General features: G+C 34.2%; 3 protein-coding genes across 7 annotated transcripts; 2 read left to right on the forward strand and 1 right to left on the reverse strand.

Annotated features, from left to right (window-relative positions):
* Positions 1 to 1,947: 1,947 nt before the first annotated feature.
* Positions 1,948 to 7,864, forward strand: LOC106657974 (WD repeat domain phosphoinositide-interacting protein 2). Of its 4 annotated transcripts, none has more exons than XM_014379707.2 (12): positions 1,948 to 2,986; positions 3,125 to 3,608; positions 3,997 to 4,079; positions 4,153 to 4,319; positions 4,393 to 4,587; positions 4,677 to 4,793; positions 4,871 to 5,025; positions 5,105 to 5,278; positions 5,384 to 5,491; positions 5,565 to 5,662; positions 6,322 to 6,384; positions 6,834 to 7,864. In XM_014379707.2, exons 2-12 carry the CDS (start codon positions 3,466 to 3,468, stop codon positions 6,944 to 6,946), a joined length of 1,416 nt encoding a protein of 471 aa, XP_014235193.1. In that variant the 5' UTR covers positions 1,948 to 2,986; positions 3,125 to 3,465; the 3' UTR covers positions 6,947 to 7,864. The 4 variants fall into 4 exon arrangements, with proteins under 4 accessions (XP_014235193.1, XP_014235194.1, XP_014235192.2 ...); XM_014379708.2 differs by having other exon boundaries at positions 6,322 to 6,378; XM_014379706.2 differs by having other exon boundaries at positions 1,948 to 2,837.
* Positions 7,865 to 8,452: 588 nt separating this feature from the next.
* LOC106657973 (transitional endoplasmic reticulum ATPase TER94) lies at positions 8,453 to 12,443 on the reverse strand. The gene is made up of 7 exons (XM_014379704.2): positions 11,942 to 12,443; positions 11,058 to 11,417; positions 10,790 to 10,982; positions 9,928 to 10,710; positions 9,044 to 9,850; positions 8,820 to 8,974; positions 8,453 to 8,740 (listed from the first exon to the last, which is right to left on the reverse strand). The coding sequence occupies exons 1-7, from the start codon at positions 11,959 to 11,961 to the stop codon at positions 8,650 to 8,652; spliced, it is 2,409 nt and encodes an 802-aa protein (XP_014235190.1). The 5' UTR covers positions 11,962 to 12,443; the 3' UTR covers positions 8,453 to 8,649.
* Positions 12,444 to 12,965: 522 nt separating this feature from the next.
* Positions 12,966 to 14,511, forward strand: LOC106657797 (leptin receptor gene-related protein). 2 transcript variants are annotated; one of them, XM_023460896.1, is made up of 4 exons: positions 12,966 to 13,249; positions 13,852 to 13,926; positions 13,995 to 14,190; positions 14,290 to 14,511. In XM_023460896.1, the coding sequence occupies exons 2-4, from the start codon at positions 13,886 to 13,888 to the stop codon at positions 14,401 to 14,403; spliced, it is 351 nt and encodes a 116-aa protein (XP_023316664.1). In that variant the 5' UTR covers positions 12,966 to 13,249; positions 13,852 to 13,885; the 3' UTR covers positions 14,404 to 14,511. The 2 variants fall into 2 exon arrangements, with proteins under 2 accessions (XP_023316664.1, XP_014234960.2); XM_014379474.2 differs by lacking the exon at positions 12,966 to 13,249 and adding an exon at positions 13,281 to 13,562.
* Positions 14,512 to 16,010: the final 1,499 nt, after the last annotated feature.

The raw sequence follows: 16,010 nt of genomic DNA on the forward strand, positions 1-16,010 counted from the left end.
TTCTTCACTTAATTGTTTCAATTCTTCAATTCTTTTTTATTATTGAATTCATTTGTTACTAATCATGAGCTATGAAGGTATAAATATTTGAATCCAAAAAAAGACAAGACCTCCAATGCCATACGAAATTTTATTATTTATTATATCGCTATCCAGGAGTTCTATGAGATGCGGCTCCATTAACAAAATTACAAAGTTCAATTCGAAGAGTATGGACGAGTCTCGACAAATTTTTACGACATTTTGTACCTGTTTATGCACGTTTATTTTTGTCAACCCGACTTTCAAAGGTCAATGTGAACGATTTTATATTATAATGAATATTGCTTGAGTTGCTATGTTCAAAACAAAGGATTGAGAATGAGTTTTTCCGTTAGTCAAGCACGTTTAAGATTGAATAATGTGCCGTTGTCAATTACTTTTTTAAAAGTAATTTTAATCAGATCACACTTGACCAAAGTTATTTTCAAAAATACATTGTACGAATGAAACAGATTTCATGCATCACTTGAAATACACTTCTAGCTGCATATAATTTTGTGAATGACTCAGAATTTCATGGCCACAGTAAAAAACCTTGAAAAATTACGATTAACTGAGACGCTCATTGTTGAAAGATATATATTTAAAATTTTTTCTCACACTCGCTATAATCTTCTTAGTTAGAGATTCAAAATTTTTAATTTTTTTTCTTTCGTTTATATGATATAGAATTAAAAAAATGTTTTTTCTTTGATAGTTTTATAAAAAAAACTTTAATCATGCTGAAATAGAATTTACCAAGTAACGTTTTTTTGCTGCATTTCGCGCCTATACATAGACGCCATTTTGTCCGAAAAATCTGTGAAAATTTCTACACTCATGATCACCTCTGATCATATTTAAATCTTGAGTTTTTAACTGTAATACTTTGTAAACGACTCTCACAGTCGATGTTTTAAACAAATTTTCACTTTTTTTTTATTTAAATAACCACAACTTTTTAACTCAGCATCAAATCTTAAATCTGAGTCTGGATCTGACATGGAAAAAAATCGCGAATCAAGCGAAGCGAAAGATCGTCATTACGGAAGTTCATCCAGCCGAAAATTTAATTTTATAAATCGGTCAAACAAGCAGAAACGTCTACTCAATATGACTCTAAAAGGCTCTATGGGAACCTTAAAAACATAAAAATAAGTTTTTTCCGTAACTCAAACTATTATGCCAAGTTACGACTCACGTTCGCCCAGCCAAAAGACAATTTCGAATCGACTAAACTTTTAATTGAAGTCATTTTTTATAATTAACAGAGGACGAATTCAAGTTTAGAAGTACATAATTTTCTTGACCATAAAGAGAATAAAAATTGCCTTATACAATAAGCAGCAATATAATGAGTGAAAATTTGATTCCAGCTATCTATTTGTTGCAAGTCAGGAGAAGTGATATTTAGATTTGAATTATATCCGTTCTATTTGACTCAAAAAATGTATGTAAGTAACGTAGGAGAATATTCTTATAACAAGACGTAAGCTGATAAAATTGTTCGGAAAATTCACTACACTTTACCTAAGATTCTGTTGATAAAGTTATTTAATATGATAGGATTTAATAATCTAATTCAAATTTTTGAATGTCTTATTTAAGTAGGTTTATATTCGTTACCTTTTCCAGTCTATTAGCTAGAAATTTGATAAGTACCTAATTGAGAAAGAAGTTTAATGATTTTCAAAAGCGGCAAAACTTTAATTTATATAATTAATCAATAATAATAACCTTTTCAGATTTTAAAGTGAAAATTATCAAATTGATTTTTTGTGGAATACATGTAGAAACTATACATTTGCTTACGATTTATTTGTATAGGTAAAAAGAAATGGATTTTTTATTCCATAAAAAACAAGTCCTTGAATAAATTACGAATACTTACAAAACATTTTAAATACTTTTGAAGTAAATGAAAAAAATGCCGAGTGTTTTTCAATAACTGTCGATTTCTAGCGTCTAGTAGAAAGTTTTGAAAATGTGAACTGAAATGTTCTATAAAAAAACGCTAAATTCTAGAACTACACATTTTTAATTAGTTTTTCGTAATTACATCGTGAAAAATGTTAATAATTTAAGGTGGTTTATTTATTAACGGCTAAGCCAGAGTGAAACTGAAAAATATCCAACAAATTTGTGAAATTTTCTGGTAAACACAGGAGGATGATTTTGTTTGGTGGTTTCTTGGAAAGAAAGCCATTAATACTTTTAATTTCCTCTTTGGTTTCGATCTTTGGCTTCGATATTTCTTCAGTCGTGAGATAAATTTTATATTAAAAAGTTTATTCCATCCAAATGTATGATTTTGAGGAGTTCACCAATTGAGTTTGGTAGGTAATTGAAGTATTAAACAGAGTAGTCGATCACTGCGAGTATTTGAGCCACGTACTAAATTAGGATTATTGCAAAGAAAAAAGCTCTCTGTATAGGGGCTTTAGAGCGTCTTTGACATCGTATATTCGCATTACTGGTACCCTAGCTCATGATTTTTTTATGTAGATTTGCACCAATTCCAAATACGTCTATATTTCATCACTTATTCGTTGTTTTATACATATCACAAGATAAACATAATATTATATACATGAAGTGCAGCCGTCTGTGAGGAACTCATAAGTCATAACACAACATCAGTAGCAGCAGTAGCAGCAGCAGCAGCAGCAGCATCAGCATCAGTAGCAGCAGTAGCTGTCGTAGTAGCAGTCGCAAACGAGCTCCGCTATACCAAACTGCAGATCAACACACAATCCACTCGCATCGAGTCATCAGTCATTGTTGCGATTTGTGCATCGACTGTAATACACGACGACGTGAGTAAATAGCACCGACTATCCAGTTGACGCCACTGCAAAACAACTGACAGTCGCGCTGACAAGTGCATTCTACCTTAGAACTCTGCATCAGTAACTTGGCCATAGCTGTAACGAGCTGCCAACGCAGGCCAGGCTTTGTTTCACTCGTATGCATACATATTCTACCCTACCTTTTGATCGTATAGCACTATATAGATTGTAGTTGAGCAGACTGCTCACTGCAGCGTTGCTGCACTTTGTGCGCGTATATCTATATGTATATACCTATGTTGTTGTCATTTCAGGCCTAGTGTTGATCTCTCGCTCGCCCGAGCTGCAACAGCTGATATCGTCATCGTCGTTGCTGCTGCTATTAGCTAGATTTTATTTACTGACGAGCTGCTACAATCTGCTGCATAAGACCTAAAAAGAGAGACGCTGCCTCAGACGAAGAAGATTCGCGTACCCAGCTTCGCTCTCTTTTTTTCTTTCTATCGCTCTCTCTCGCTCTCCACACAGGTATACACTACTGCAGTATATACATATATTTGTTGCGTGGTAACGGACAACCTTGCAGCAACTCCTCTCAAGCAGGATTGTTCATTCGCTCCAAGTGCGTGTGCAGTGCGATAAAACAGCGCATTTTATGCAAAGCCTCACGAGAAACATTGACGTAATAACACAAGGTCTCAAGTTGAGCTTAGCCGGACTAATGAACCTCGCAACTCAAAATACCACCGATCCGCAAAATGCACAAATATTCTTTGTCAATTTCAACCAAGACTGCTCGTAAGTACTTACAACTGATATCTCCCTCTATGTACTACCTGTTTATCAATCTCATCATGTTTTTCTATACCTATTTTTATGACAGTTTAGTTTTTCTCTCTCTTTCTCTCTCTCTCTCTGTCTCTCTCTCTCTCTCTCTCTCTTTGTCTTACTCTTTATTTATCCCCACTTCGTCCACATATGTGTATGCTCTTGCTGAAATTTATGCATGTGTATGTGCATGAATGCAGCTGTTATTGAATGTTTCACAATTCATTTACTCGTTTGATGGCACAATGCTATTTGTTTATTTAATTTTTTTTACTCTTCCAATTATTATAACATAATTATTTGAGAATAAGTCATTTTAATGACAAATTTTATTTTCTAAAAACATTTTTGAATTTAGGTCGCTAGCAGTTGGCTCAAAAACTGGATACAAAATTTTTTCACTCAATTCTGTGGATCAATTGGAAAAAATTTTTGAAAATGGTTAAGAACAAATTTTTCTTGTCTGTACTTATATTTTGAAATTCACAAGTAATTTGATTTTTTAATTTTTTAGAAACGGAAGATGCATGCATTATCGAGCGCCTATTCAATAGTAGCCTCATTGCCATGGTCAGTTCTTCATCACCCAGGAAACTTAAAGTTTGCCATTTTAGAAAAGGAACAGAGATATGTAATTATAGCTACTCTAATACAATATTGGCTGTGAAACTTAATAGAGCTGTAAGTATTTCTAAAAACTCAAAAAAAACTTAAAACTTTCCTTTTGTATATGAATCAATCATATTTGTTATAGAGATTAGTAGTATGTTTGGAAGAATCACTTTACATTCATAATATAAGAGATATGAAGGTCTTACATACAATTCGAGACACTCCACCAAATTTGGCTGGACTCTGCACGCTTTCAATAAATAGTGATAACTGCTATTTAGCCTACCCTGGTTCTAATACCATTGGTGAAGTTCAAATATTTGATGCCATTAATTTAGTAAGCTAACAAAAATATCACTCCATTCATTCTTTAATAAATTTATAAAATTTTAATGATTTTTCTTTATTTAAATTAAAACTTTTTAGCAAGCAAAAACTATGATACCAGCTCATGATAGCCCTTTAGCTGCTCTTGCATTTAGTCCAAATGGTACAAAAGTTGCCACTGCTTCAGAAAAAGGCACAGTCATCAGAGTCTTTCATGTAAATATTAAAAATTTTTTATTCGATAAATGGAAACCATACTGAAATGACAATATCAAAAAAATCACTGTTTACAGGTTCATGATGGAACTAAATTGTTTGAATTCAGAAGAGGAGTTAAAAGATGTGTTTCTATTAGCAGTTTGAGCTTCAGTATAGATTCTATGTTTCTGTGCTGCTCAAGCAACACAGAAACTGTACATATATTTAAATTGGAAGAGCCAAAGGAAGTGTAAGCTATAAAAAAAAAGATTATTTTCACTAGATAGCCATTACTGATATCTTTGAATTGTAAGTTACTTATATTTCAGGCCTCAACAACCACCCGAAGAAACACAAAGTTGGATGGGCTACTTATCAAAAGCTGTTACAGCATCAGCTAATTATTTACCTTCTCAAGTAACAGATGTATTTAATCAGGGTAGAGCTTTTGCTAGTGTTCATTTACCTTTTCAAGGGTTAAAAAATGTCTGTGCCATCGCAACGTAAGTTTATACAATAAATTTAGAAACCGCTTCTGCCTGAAAACATTATTTTATAAATTATTTCCAAGATATCTTATTAAATATTTGCTAACTGCTTGATTGAAGGATTCAAAAGGTGCTCAGGTTGCTAGTTGCTAGTGCGGATGGATATCTTTATGTTTATAATCTTGATACTCAAGAAGGTGGAGACTGCACTCTTTTCAAGCAACATAGGTTTGTATAAAAAAATTATTCTTCAATGTGATTCTCCATTTTCTTCAATGGCCTGACAAAACTTTAATTACAGGCTAGATGGAAAACAAGATGAAGTTGATTGTGCTGGCATCGCAGCTTCTGGGTCTGGCGAAACTGCTGCGACACCACCGCAGTCCATTCAAAATACTGGTATGTGTACTTTTCAGTAAAAATTGCATGTCATTGATTATTAAAAATGAAAAGATTTGAGCAGCCACACAAATGCTTCTGGTGTGCAATAAAACTCTGTTATGTTTAATTTATTGATAATATGAAAAGTTTTGTGTATTTTGGCAAGGAAAAAGATTGATGTTTAATGTAGTTTTTTCTATTCATGCTATGCCAAACATCGTACGTGCTTATCGATTTTAATCTCAAATTTTTCTCAAATGCTCAAAAAGATATAAAAAAAGTGCAATAACATGATGGTAATTGAATAAAATATTATTCTAATCAGGCATAGTTGAAAATACATAGGTTTATCAGTTTAAATATTATTTTGATTTGGAATCAATGATCGAAAAGTTAATTAGAATAATTTTTTGCGCACGATTGTGTTTGCTCTGGATTATGGAGTATGGAACACATTTAAAGCCTTTATATCATTGCTTGTCAACAAAACTTTTTTTACTGTATGCATTTTATATACGATATATTCAAAATACGTGATATTTGATACCAATGAATAAAATGCATATGCATCCATTATCCTATACTCACCTATACTTTTAATAATGCCAAAATTACATGTTGATTGATGTGTATTTTATTTTTGTTCTCTTTTTTATATAAAAAATTATCCTTCGAAGCCTGCCTAAATAGCTACGCGGGTGCGTTACGTGGCCGCTCACCCGACGTCATGTCAGGTACTGGTATGTCCTCTATACTCTACAAGTCCTTTTTCAGCTTAGCACCAAACCATCACACACCAATTTTTTTTATGGGGGCACTGATGATTACATTATTATGTATGAAACATTCTCTTAACATAATCGCTTACTTCCTTTAACTAAACGCTTTTTCGTATAAATATAAAGCATATAATAACTGACAAGAAAACACACGCACTGTATATGATACAAGTGTGAAATGCAGGCAAATAATTCAATAATTACTAATATATAAATGATAAAGTAACCGCAATAAGGTGCGAAACAATTATTAATCAAAATGATATGATTGATGTTAATTAAAATTATAATACAAAAATATTATTAGACAATGAGCAGGAGTGGTTTGAAAAATTAAAATTATTTTACGCGTGTATCGATGAGTAATTGACATTCGCAACATATGATCTTGTATTTCTTTATGCTCGTAGAATCGGAAAAGTATCACGAGATAATCGCTGCGACGGAAAGTCCACCGAAAGCTGGTGCGTTCCGATTAGATGACGATGCCGAATTTCCACCGGTAACCCAGCGTACCGACTGAGTTTCAGTGTCAGAAAAGGAGCCATGCCAGAATCGCAGCCGTCGAGCTCACCATCATCATCGCCGACATCAAAACAGCGCTCTCAAAAGACTCTAACATTGACATATATATTATTGCATAATAAAACTTTTTTTACATATCAAATAATTATGCATAAGCGAATGCTAAGACAGTTGTACATATATATAAATAGTGAAATGATGTATTTGTCATGATAATTCTTTCTATTTATTTGAAATTGTCCCACTCTGTACATACATTTACATAAAATGATACTGCGTTAAAATTAAAACTTGAAACGATAATTACTCTAGGTTTTATATAAGTGAATGTATACTGAAAAAAATCGATGTCAACGTTATACTCTTTGTGTGAAACAGGCACTATTCGTACGTGGCTGTGGTTCTAAATTGATCTACTATTTTATACCAGCGGCCTGAAAGTAGCATTTCCTGGCCGCTGTGCATAAACAGAACTGTTTTTTTCCAAACACCTTGTACGAAAAACAGCATACCGGTCCAGGCAGCGAAAAAAAAGCAACAATTCACGTGCTTATCGGCCTCGGGCATTATAATTACACGTATCCGGGGACTTATCTATTTTTTCGCAGCCAAAGGCAGTTATATACTTTAGATTTCAATAGTTTTTGTATGTACTAGCTGAATTATAAAAGTTCAATGTATAGCGAGTGAATCATAATTGTTACAGTACCACGTTTGCTATGTAGCTGATAATCTTCAAATTGAAGTCTAGTAAGAAGAAATTAGATTAACGCATTTCATTTTTCATCCGTACATGAAAAATTTTTAGTAAATATTTATTAACGTATCAAATAACTATTTCAATATACGCAGGGAAAAATACACAGAAAAAGAATTGTTACTAATGACCATTGTAAATAAATAAATTCAAAATTTATTCATGTTGGATATGTATGATTAAAAATTACGCGATAATACATTGTGATGATAAAAAAATGTATTTTCAAGTTATTTCCAAGTGTATTATTTTAACATCTTAGAAGATTCATCTTATTTACTAACTTTCAAATGATCACTTGAAGTAACTAACAAACTTTATTTTACTGATTAACTTATTAATTTCCATTAATGAAAGTCCCATTATCCAATGATGCTCCCACACATTTATATAAAATCATTTACATTAAAAATTCAGCTTTACACAAAAGGGTCCATCGACATTGTTTATTCCCACTTTTTACTATTATTTCAATAACGTCAGTCTACGGACCGAGTCTTGTATCTCGTTCACGTTTTCAAATCGAGTTTCAAACTTCATTTCAGTACAATTCTTGATTGCTCTCACGATTTACTATAAATCGTATTATTTAATTAATCGATAGTTGTAATTTTTGTCTGAATAAATATATCTTCCATAGAAATTATAAATGATTGATTCTAATACCAAAAAATGAAAATGTAAATTTTAACACAGTATGAATAAGTTATTAATTAAAGTTTTTTCAGAAGCAAATACAACATACACTTGTCGTTTATAACAATTTTATTCTATTTAGTACACACATCACGTACTTCATATAAAATTTTTTAAAGCATATATTAATTTACTCACATGAACTATGAAAAATTATGGTGTAATCTTTAAATGTACAAAATAATCGACAGGCCCTTTTGTCGTGTGCTTATTGCAAACGAGATTACAATTTTTCTTTAGTAAATAACTTAACTGTAGAGATCATCATCAGCATCATCTTGGAAGGGTTGATCCCCTTGCGTCGTGTCTTGAGCCCCTCCAGTTCCACCTTGTGGAAATCTATTGGACACAGAAAAAGTTTAAAAAATTAATAATTGGTGTAAAAATTTAAAGCATTGGTATGATAAAAATTAATTACCTGAAGTTGGTTCCAAAACCACGGGATTGTTGCAGAGTCTGTGCAAACATTTCGTATTTACGAATATCATTATCAGATACTGATCTACGAGCAAATCTCATGGCTTCCTCAAAGTGAGCACGCGTTATTTCGGGAACAGGATCTTCTTCGTCAGTCTGCAACAGCGAAAATATTAAATAAAGGATATTGATTGCATTCAAATTAATTAAAATCACCAAACTTACATCCATGGAGGCAGCTGGATTTGCTGCTCGCTCCTTTTCTTTACGTATTTCTGTTTCGATTGACTGTCTGATGGCCAATTTACAAGCTCTCTGGCAAATTTCAGTGATATCGGCACCAGAAAATCCATGTGTAACTTTGGCAATGTATATCAAATCAACATCTTGTGCAACTGGTGATTTACGAAGCGCAGCTTTGAAAATGGATTCTCGAGATTTTTCATCAGGCAGTGGGATGTAGATTAATTGATCGAGTCTACCAGGGCGAAGAATGGCAGGATCAATGATGTCGGGTCGATTAGTAGCACCGATGATAAATACATTTTTTTTGGCACCCATGCCGTCCATTTCTGTAAGAATCTGATTGATTACACGGTCAGCAGCACCTCCAGCATCACCGACGCTACCACCACGAGACTTGGCAATTGAGTCCAATTCATCAAAGAAGAGCACACAAGGAGCTGCTGAACGCGCCTTGTCAAATACATCGCGGACATTAGCTTCAGACTCTCCGAACCACATGGTCAGAAGTTCGGGACCTTTGACTGAGATAAAGTTAGCTTGACATTCATTGGCTATAGCCTTAGCCAAAAGAGTTTTACCGCAACCTGGTGGTCCGTAAAATAGTACACCTCGCGATGGCTGCATTCCGAATTTTAAAAACTTTTCTGGATGTTCCACAGGATACTGAACCAATTCTTGTAGTTCGTGTTTGACATTTTGCAAACCACCGATATCGTCCCAGGTGACGGTTGGAACTTCAACGATTGTTTCGCGAAGAGCCGACGGGCTGCTTTTGCTCATTGCATACTGAATAGAAAAAAACATGTAAGTTTATGGTTCAAATTTAAGCAATTTAAGTAATTTTAGAATGGAAGGTTTTTTACCTTAAAGTTTTCCATTGTGACCGCAAGTGATGATAACACTTCGGCATCAATTTGGTCATCTTCCAAATCAATGAGATCCATTTTCTCTCTAATTTGTTGTAAAGCAGCTTCTGAACACAAAGAAGCTAAATCGGCACCAACGTGACCGTGAGTTTCAGCCGCAATTTCTTCTAATTCGACGTCTTCAGCCAGTTTCATATTTTTTGTATGAATTCTTAAGATTTCTAAACGACCAGTCGAGTCTGGTATACCGATATCAATTTCCCTATCAAAACGACCAAAGCGCCTGAGAGCTCCATCAATACTATTAGGACGGTTTGTGGCAGCCATAACAATAACGTGTGAACTCTGTTTCATCCCGTCCATCAAGGTTAAAAGTTGAGAAACTATACGTCTCTCGACTTCACCATGAGTTTTTTCTCTTTTAGGAGCAATTGCATCAAGTTCATCAATGAAAATGATAGCTGGTGAGTTCTTTTCAGCTTCCTCAAACGCTTTACGTAAATTACTCTCTGATTCACCAGCGAGTTTGCTCATGATTTCAGGACCATTGATCAAAAAGAAGAAAGCACCAGTTTCATTGGCAACAGCACGAGCAATTAAAGTTTTACCTGTACCAGGTGGACCATATAAAAGAATACCACGAGGTGGTTTAACACCAATAGCTTTGAAAAGAGAGGGGTGGCGAAGGGGTAATTCAACCATTTCTTTAATCTGAGCCAATTGCTTTCTGACACCACCAATGTCATCGTAACCGACGGCATTGAGAGCTTCCTCTTCTTCCTAAAAAATATTTAGTCATAACGTGAGTTAGTATTGAATCAAATTATTTTAGAAGATTACTAAGTATAAAATAACTGACTTCTCGTTTGACAGGATCTCCTTCGCAGTGAATAACAGTATCAGGTGCTACGATGCAATATGGACCTGGATCAGTCTCAATAACTTTGAATTCAACTGCACGCATGCCTCCACGTACAATGAAGGTGTCATCTTTGTGTATGGGACGATAAGCTTCTAGGAAATAGGGTTTTAGATAAACCTCAAATAGATTTCTGTAAATTGAATAAAGTTATAAATTAATAATAATGTATAAAAATTGAATAAGAGTTAAAGGCAGGTGAACTCACCCAGTCAATCCTTCGACGGTGTCGTCGATGGGCAGGACGTGAATGCGTTTGCCGTATTTGATGTCGGGGCATGACTGTACCGATACGACGTCACTGAGTCTGACACGTAAGTTATTGCGCACAACCCTGTTCATGAGGATCTTTTCGTCGGAGCAGCTGGCGTCCGAAAGGACAATGCAAACGGTTTCCTTGCGACGTTTGCCTTTGAGAAGGACAGTATCGCCACGGAAAAGCTGGAGCTCGTCCATTTTAGCCTGAGACAGGGCGACCACGGAGTTGTCATCGTTTGAAGCCTCGTCGACGAGGAGTCTGTTTGGCTTATCCTTTTTGCGCAAAATCGCAGTCGCCAGATGATCTCCGCTGCAAGTTTGAAAAAACAAAAGAATAAAGCATATCTGCGAATAGCTGTTGTTTGTATGTACATGACGTGGATCTAGCTCCATACACAATATAACGAAAGAGCAGCGCACTCAAAACGAGAAGCCAGAAAGGGGGAGGTCGCTGCACTTATCTACGCGATAGGTTACTCTTTAAAGCATGCAGCTGGCTGGCCGGTGACGGCCCTGGCTGCTGCTGCTGCGGCCGATGACGATGACGACGATTGCGGGGGGGTTCGTGTATACAAGGGGTCGCGAGCTCAAAGCCGATTCTTCGGAGAATCGTGCTTTCGAGAGCGGACAAATAACGTCGAACACAAATTCCTGTCGATTGGGATTCCCGATGAGCATTAAACGAGCAACAAAAGTAACTGGAGAGTCGTCGGATTTCCGACATGATGACAGTGTAAAATTGACGCTCGAGATTCGGAAGGATATCGCGACTAGCGTTCGGCTCGTAATATAGATGCAAATATAAGTGATAATGATAAGCTTGGGAACACTTACCTCTTGGGATCCGCAGCCATTGTTCTGCTTATTTAGTAATTCGACTCAGCTAAAAGACAGTCACAAGTGTGTAGGCCCGTCTCGCACTCGTGATGAAAACGGAATAAAAACGTTGGAACTTGAGGTGCGTGCGCCTACGATTGCTGACTGAGTTATTCTTATTTCAACGATGTCGTTGCCGTCGCCGTCGGTTGTTCTCTGCCGCGTGGAATTTCAATGTTCGATCCGTCGATTTCGATGATGACCAACATACGTTGGTGCCGGCCGTACCACACTAGCGAGAACGCGCGAGTTCGATAATTTCTATGTTTTACACGTTAAGACTCGTTGATCGTGTCGCTCGACAGTATCTGTGCGAGTGAGTTAATTCCTCGGCTCAAAATATGATGCGCTCCCTCGAAGAGAGAGACAGATATGGTAGGGACTCGCTAGGGTAGATTATGTTCAACTGTAGAACAGGTCTATGTGTGTGCGTTGGGAAACCAGTCAGCAATGAGGCAGTGCGTGGATTTTGACTATGAGCTGAGTGTGTGGACTGTGGTAACGAGCGACTACAGCTCTACCTACAACTGAAATTTGGTATCTTGATCATGATGATGCACTATTTAGTGTTTATTGTTTGATGTAAACACAAAGGTCCAGGAGGTTATGACAATGTACAGCTACTTATACACGTTGACCTTGACATTTAATATTTGATTGAAATTTTAATATCGTTCAGATTTTCCCAATTAATAAAATTCCAGCCTTTAACTGACATTACAGTTTCCACCAAGTTACTTCAAAAAATGACTACTTCGAGTTAAAAAATTAAACGAGTCCTCATTTACTAGTTGAATAAAATCATTTCAATTGTAAATAAACGGGCTGCGGTTAGATTGCATAGTTTCGGCTTGAAGCGGTGCCCGATAATACGTAGATAATCAGTAATTTGAGTAATTCAAGTAGCTAAAATAGTTGCCACTTAGCCACTCGCACGCTAGCTTCATCGATAAGTTAGGTCATTTTTATTGCCAGCAATGGGCGGGCCCGCACATATTTTCTTGGTTAGCTACAGAATGAATGCATAATGTTTGTCATACGTGTGCGTAATAATTTATGAGTATACGTGTATATGCGTGTATATACGTGTTTGTAGGTAATTTATGTGTGTCGGACGTGAGGTAAATAGTTTGAGTGGCTGATCGGTACATAAACAGAACACGGTAGCGATCGCTGGCCGCATGCGCGCGTTCTCAGACTTGCGCAGCCATTGTTATTTAGTCCGAGACAGTCATGAATCGTTTGAAAACTGCAAGTTGCATCGAGGTATTGTAATGAAACTGGCGGTAGTCGGGGCAGTGAAGTGCCAAGCCACGGTGTAGTTATTATAAAGCTATCGTTAAGTTTTCCGAGCTTTGTTGATCGACTCATTATTGAACTTTCGTAGCGTTTGTCAGTTGTAAATGTGTTAAACAAACGCACTTTGTACTTGAGAACATGAATTAATGGCCGTTCATTCGTACATTTGATTCGAAGAAATATTATCATTTACATCATTAGCTATATTCTAAATTTCATTTCCAAATTAAATTTACCCAAACTATTGCGCTTGACGTTTCAATAATGGCTGGATTAAAAGGTACATGACTTATTGTCAATTTAAAACATTGTATACATATTTGCAATACTTTAACGAGTGTCTCAAATCCTCAAGAATCGTAAAAGTTCCTCACTTCTAATTCTAAGTTTGATTGATAATGATCAATCTGTTGTTGTTTGAAAAATCACGTTAACAATTGTTTTTTATTTTTTCATGTTCCATTTATCACTGATCCTTGCCTTGAATAATGCAGCGTAAGTATATTCATTGATCTATTATAATTCAAATTTAATTAAAATCAATTCATATCGTACTCACATTTTTGCAGACTTTTTACATTAGCATTCGCTGGATCTATTGGTATGACATTTGTCATATTAGGTTGTGCACTTCCAGCTTACAAGTGAGCTATTAATTGTTCATTTTATTTCTTTCAAAATTAAGTATCTAATCAATTTAATATATTTCCAGAGTGTGGTGGCCATTTTTAGTTGTATTGTTTTACATATTGTCACCTCTTCCAACTTTAATAGCCAGACGTTACTCTGAAAACGCAACTTCCAATAATCAGTATATGGAATTGGCTATTTTTTTAACAATGGGTTGTGTAATTTCATCTTTTGCTCTTCCTATTGTATTATCAAGATCTCCAGAAAGTAATCCAACTGTAAGTTTATTAAGCGAAAATTCATTTAATTCATTTAAATAACATTTTCTTACTGTAAAAAATGTTTCACTTATCAAATTTAATGTATAATACTTGCAGATAAAACCAGGTGCATGTTATTTGACAATAGCTGGTAATTTTGTTATGTATTCAACTATTCTTGGATTTTTCTTGGCTTTTGATCACGATGAAACAGAATATAGTATGTGGTAATTCATTCAATTCTTGTACTTATCTGTATTTGGAGGATTCATTATTGATTAGAAAAATCTTTATGTTGTTTTTAAATCATATATGTACAATAAAAGAATTCTAATAGTATTCAATACTTTTACATTAAATCTTAATACAAAATTAACTACTAATGCTCTTTAAAACCTAAGTTTAGTTTATAAGATATTAAGTGTTTTCAATACTATATGAACATTTTTGTATTGAAGTTTTTAAATGTAAATTAGAATAACATATTTACAAACTCAAATTTTGAAAAATTATTCTTTGTGATACAAAATGTGAATCTTTTGATATAAATAATTTGAATATACTAAAAAGATGAGTATTTATTTACCAAAAACGATTTTTAATAAAATCCTGACAGTATTGGTATTATTTTTGGTTCTTATGAAATATATTTTCTGTTTCATTATCATGATCATTGTCATAAAACGAAGCGATAATTTTAGCGCAAGATGTCGCAGTTGAAGAACGGATGAAATTAACTTCTGCTATTTAGTCTCCTTTATTCAAAACCTGTGAGAACAGGTTTCGGATCCGATTCCGGTGTTCAAATTAAAGCGATAGCAATTGTTTTGATTCCGCAATTCTGTATAAGTGCACTGTAGTTAAAAGACTTGTTACTTTATTATCAAAGATGCAAAGATATTTATAATTAAATAATATTTTCGAATAAAATGGATTCAGTAAATGAATTTATTCTTCAATTTCGTACACTCTCAGATTCAGAGAATTGGGAGGCTTTAACCAGATTATTAAAAAATATTTCATATTATTTGAAAAATGTGCCTGCTGACTATGGCAGTAAGTGAATTTTATTATTGGAAGATACTATAATTTAATGTATATAATTAAAGAATTGTTTAATGTGAACCCTTTTAGAATTATCATTGGATATTTTACTTGGTAACCAATGCAACATAATAAAATTTATGAAAGGAAAAATTTTTCTATCAAAGCATGAAATATTAAAAATCAACCAATTACTAAAAGCATGTTTTCATGTTTTACAATTTTTGATGGATCATTTTCAGCATTTGTATGAACCATACGTTGCAGAGACAAGAGTAATATTCTAATTGACTACTATTGTTTATTTTAAAATTAAGATAATACATGCTTGATAGATTTTTTTCAGGCCTTATGCTTTGAATGGATAAAAAATAAGTGTTCAGTTTTTGTGAGAAAAGCAGCCGCAGAAACTTTCAGAAACTCCATAGAAAAATTTAATTTAGACAAAGCACTATTAAATGATTTTCTAACACACTATTATGAATCATACTCAAAATACTACACAGCCAAAGGTAAAGTCAAATTATTTCTATTACTGATTTTTTACAAAGCAATTCATAAAATGCTTTGTTTTTAAATAAAATTGCAGAGGGTTATGTATTGTATATTGTAATTGGAAGCATTGCAAAATTTTGTAATAAGATTGAAAATTTATCAAAACATGTTAGTTTTATATTTAAAAATTTAATTGCTGATTTAAGAAACCAGGTAAACTCTTTTATATTATAATGTTATATTAATTTCATTTTATTGTCTAGTTGTGAACATTTTTGTTCCAGTATGAAGAAAAATCT

Source organism: Trichogramma pretiosum, unplaced genomic scaffold, assembly GCF_000599845.2.
Source record: "Trichogramma pretiosum strain Unisexual culture from Peru unplaced genomic scaffold, Tpre_2.0 scaffold6, whole genome shotgun sequence".
NCBI classification, from domain to species: domain Eukaryota; kingdom Metazoa; phylum Arthropoda; class Insecta; order Hymenoptera; family Trichogrammatidae; genus Trichogramma; species Trichogramma pretiosum.

Excerpts from the sequence above, each read along its gene's own strand:
- LOC106657974 (XM_014379707.2), top strand. The coding sequence starts at position 3,466 with ATGCAAAGCCTCACGAGAAACATTGACGTAATAACACAAGGTCTCAAG. Across the intron at positions 5,279-5,383 it reads AATGTCTGTGCCATCGCAAC|GATTCAAAAGGTGCTCAGGT; the intron begins GTAAGTTTATAC and ends GCTTGATTGAAG. Across the intron at positions 5,663-6,321 it reads GCAGTCCATTCAAAATACTG|CCTGCCTAAATAGCTACGCG; the intron begins GTATGTGTACTT and ends TATCCTTCGAAG.
- LOC106657973 (XM_014379704.2), bottom strand. The coding sequence starts at position 11,961 with ATGGCTGCGGATCCCAAGAG. Across the intron at positions 9,851-9,927 it reads TCACAATGGAAAACTTTAAG|TATGCAATGAGCAAAAGCAG; the intron begins GTAAAAAACCTT and ends TTTTCTATTCAG. Across the intron at positions 8,741-8,819 it reads GGTTTTGGAACCAACTTCAG|ATTTCCACAAGGTGGAACTG; the intron begins GTAATTAATTTT and ends TGTGTCCAATAG.
- LOC106657797 (XM_023460896.1), top strand. The coding sequence starts at position 13,886 with ATGACATTTGTCATATTAGGTTGTGCACTTCCAGCTTACAA. Across the intron at positions 13,927-13,994 it reads TGTGCACTTCCAGCTTACAA|AGTGTGGTGGCCATTTTTAG; the intron begins GTGAGCTATTAA and ends ATATATTTCCAG. Across the intron at positions 14,191-14,289 it reads CTCCAGAAAGTAATCCAACT|ATAAAACCAGGTGCATGTTA; the intron begins GTAAGTTTATTA and ends TAATACTTGCAG.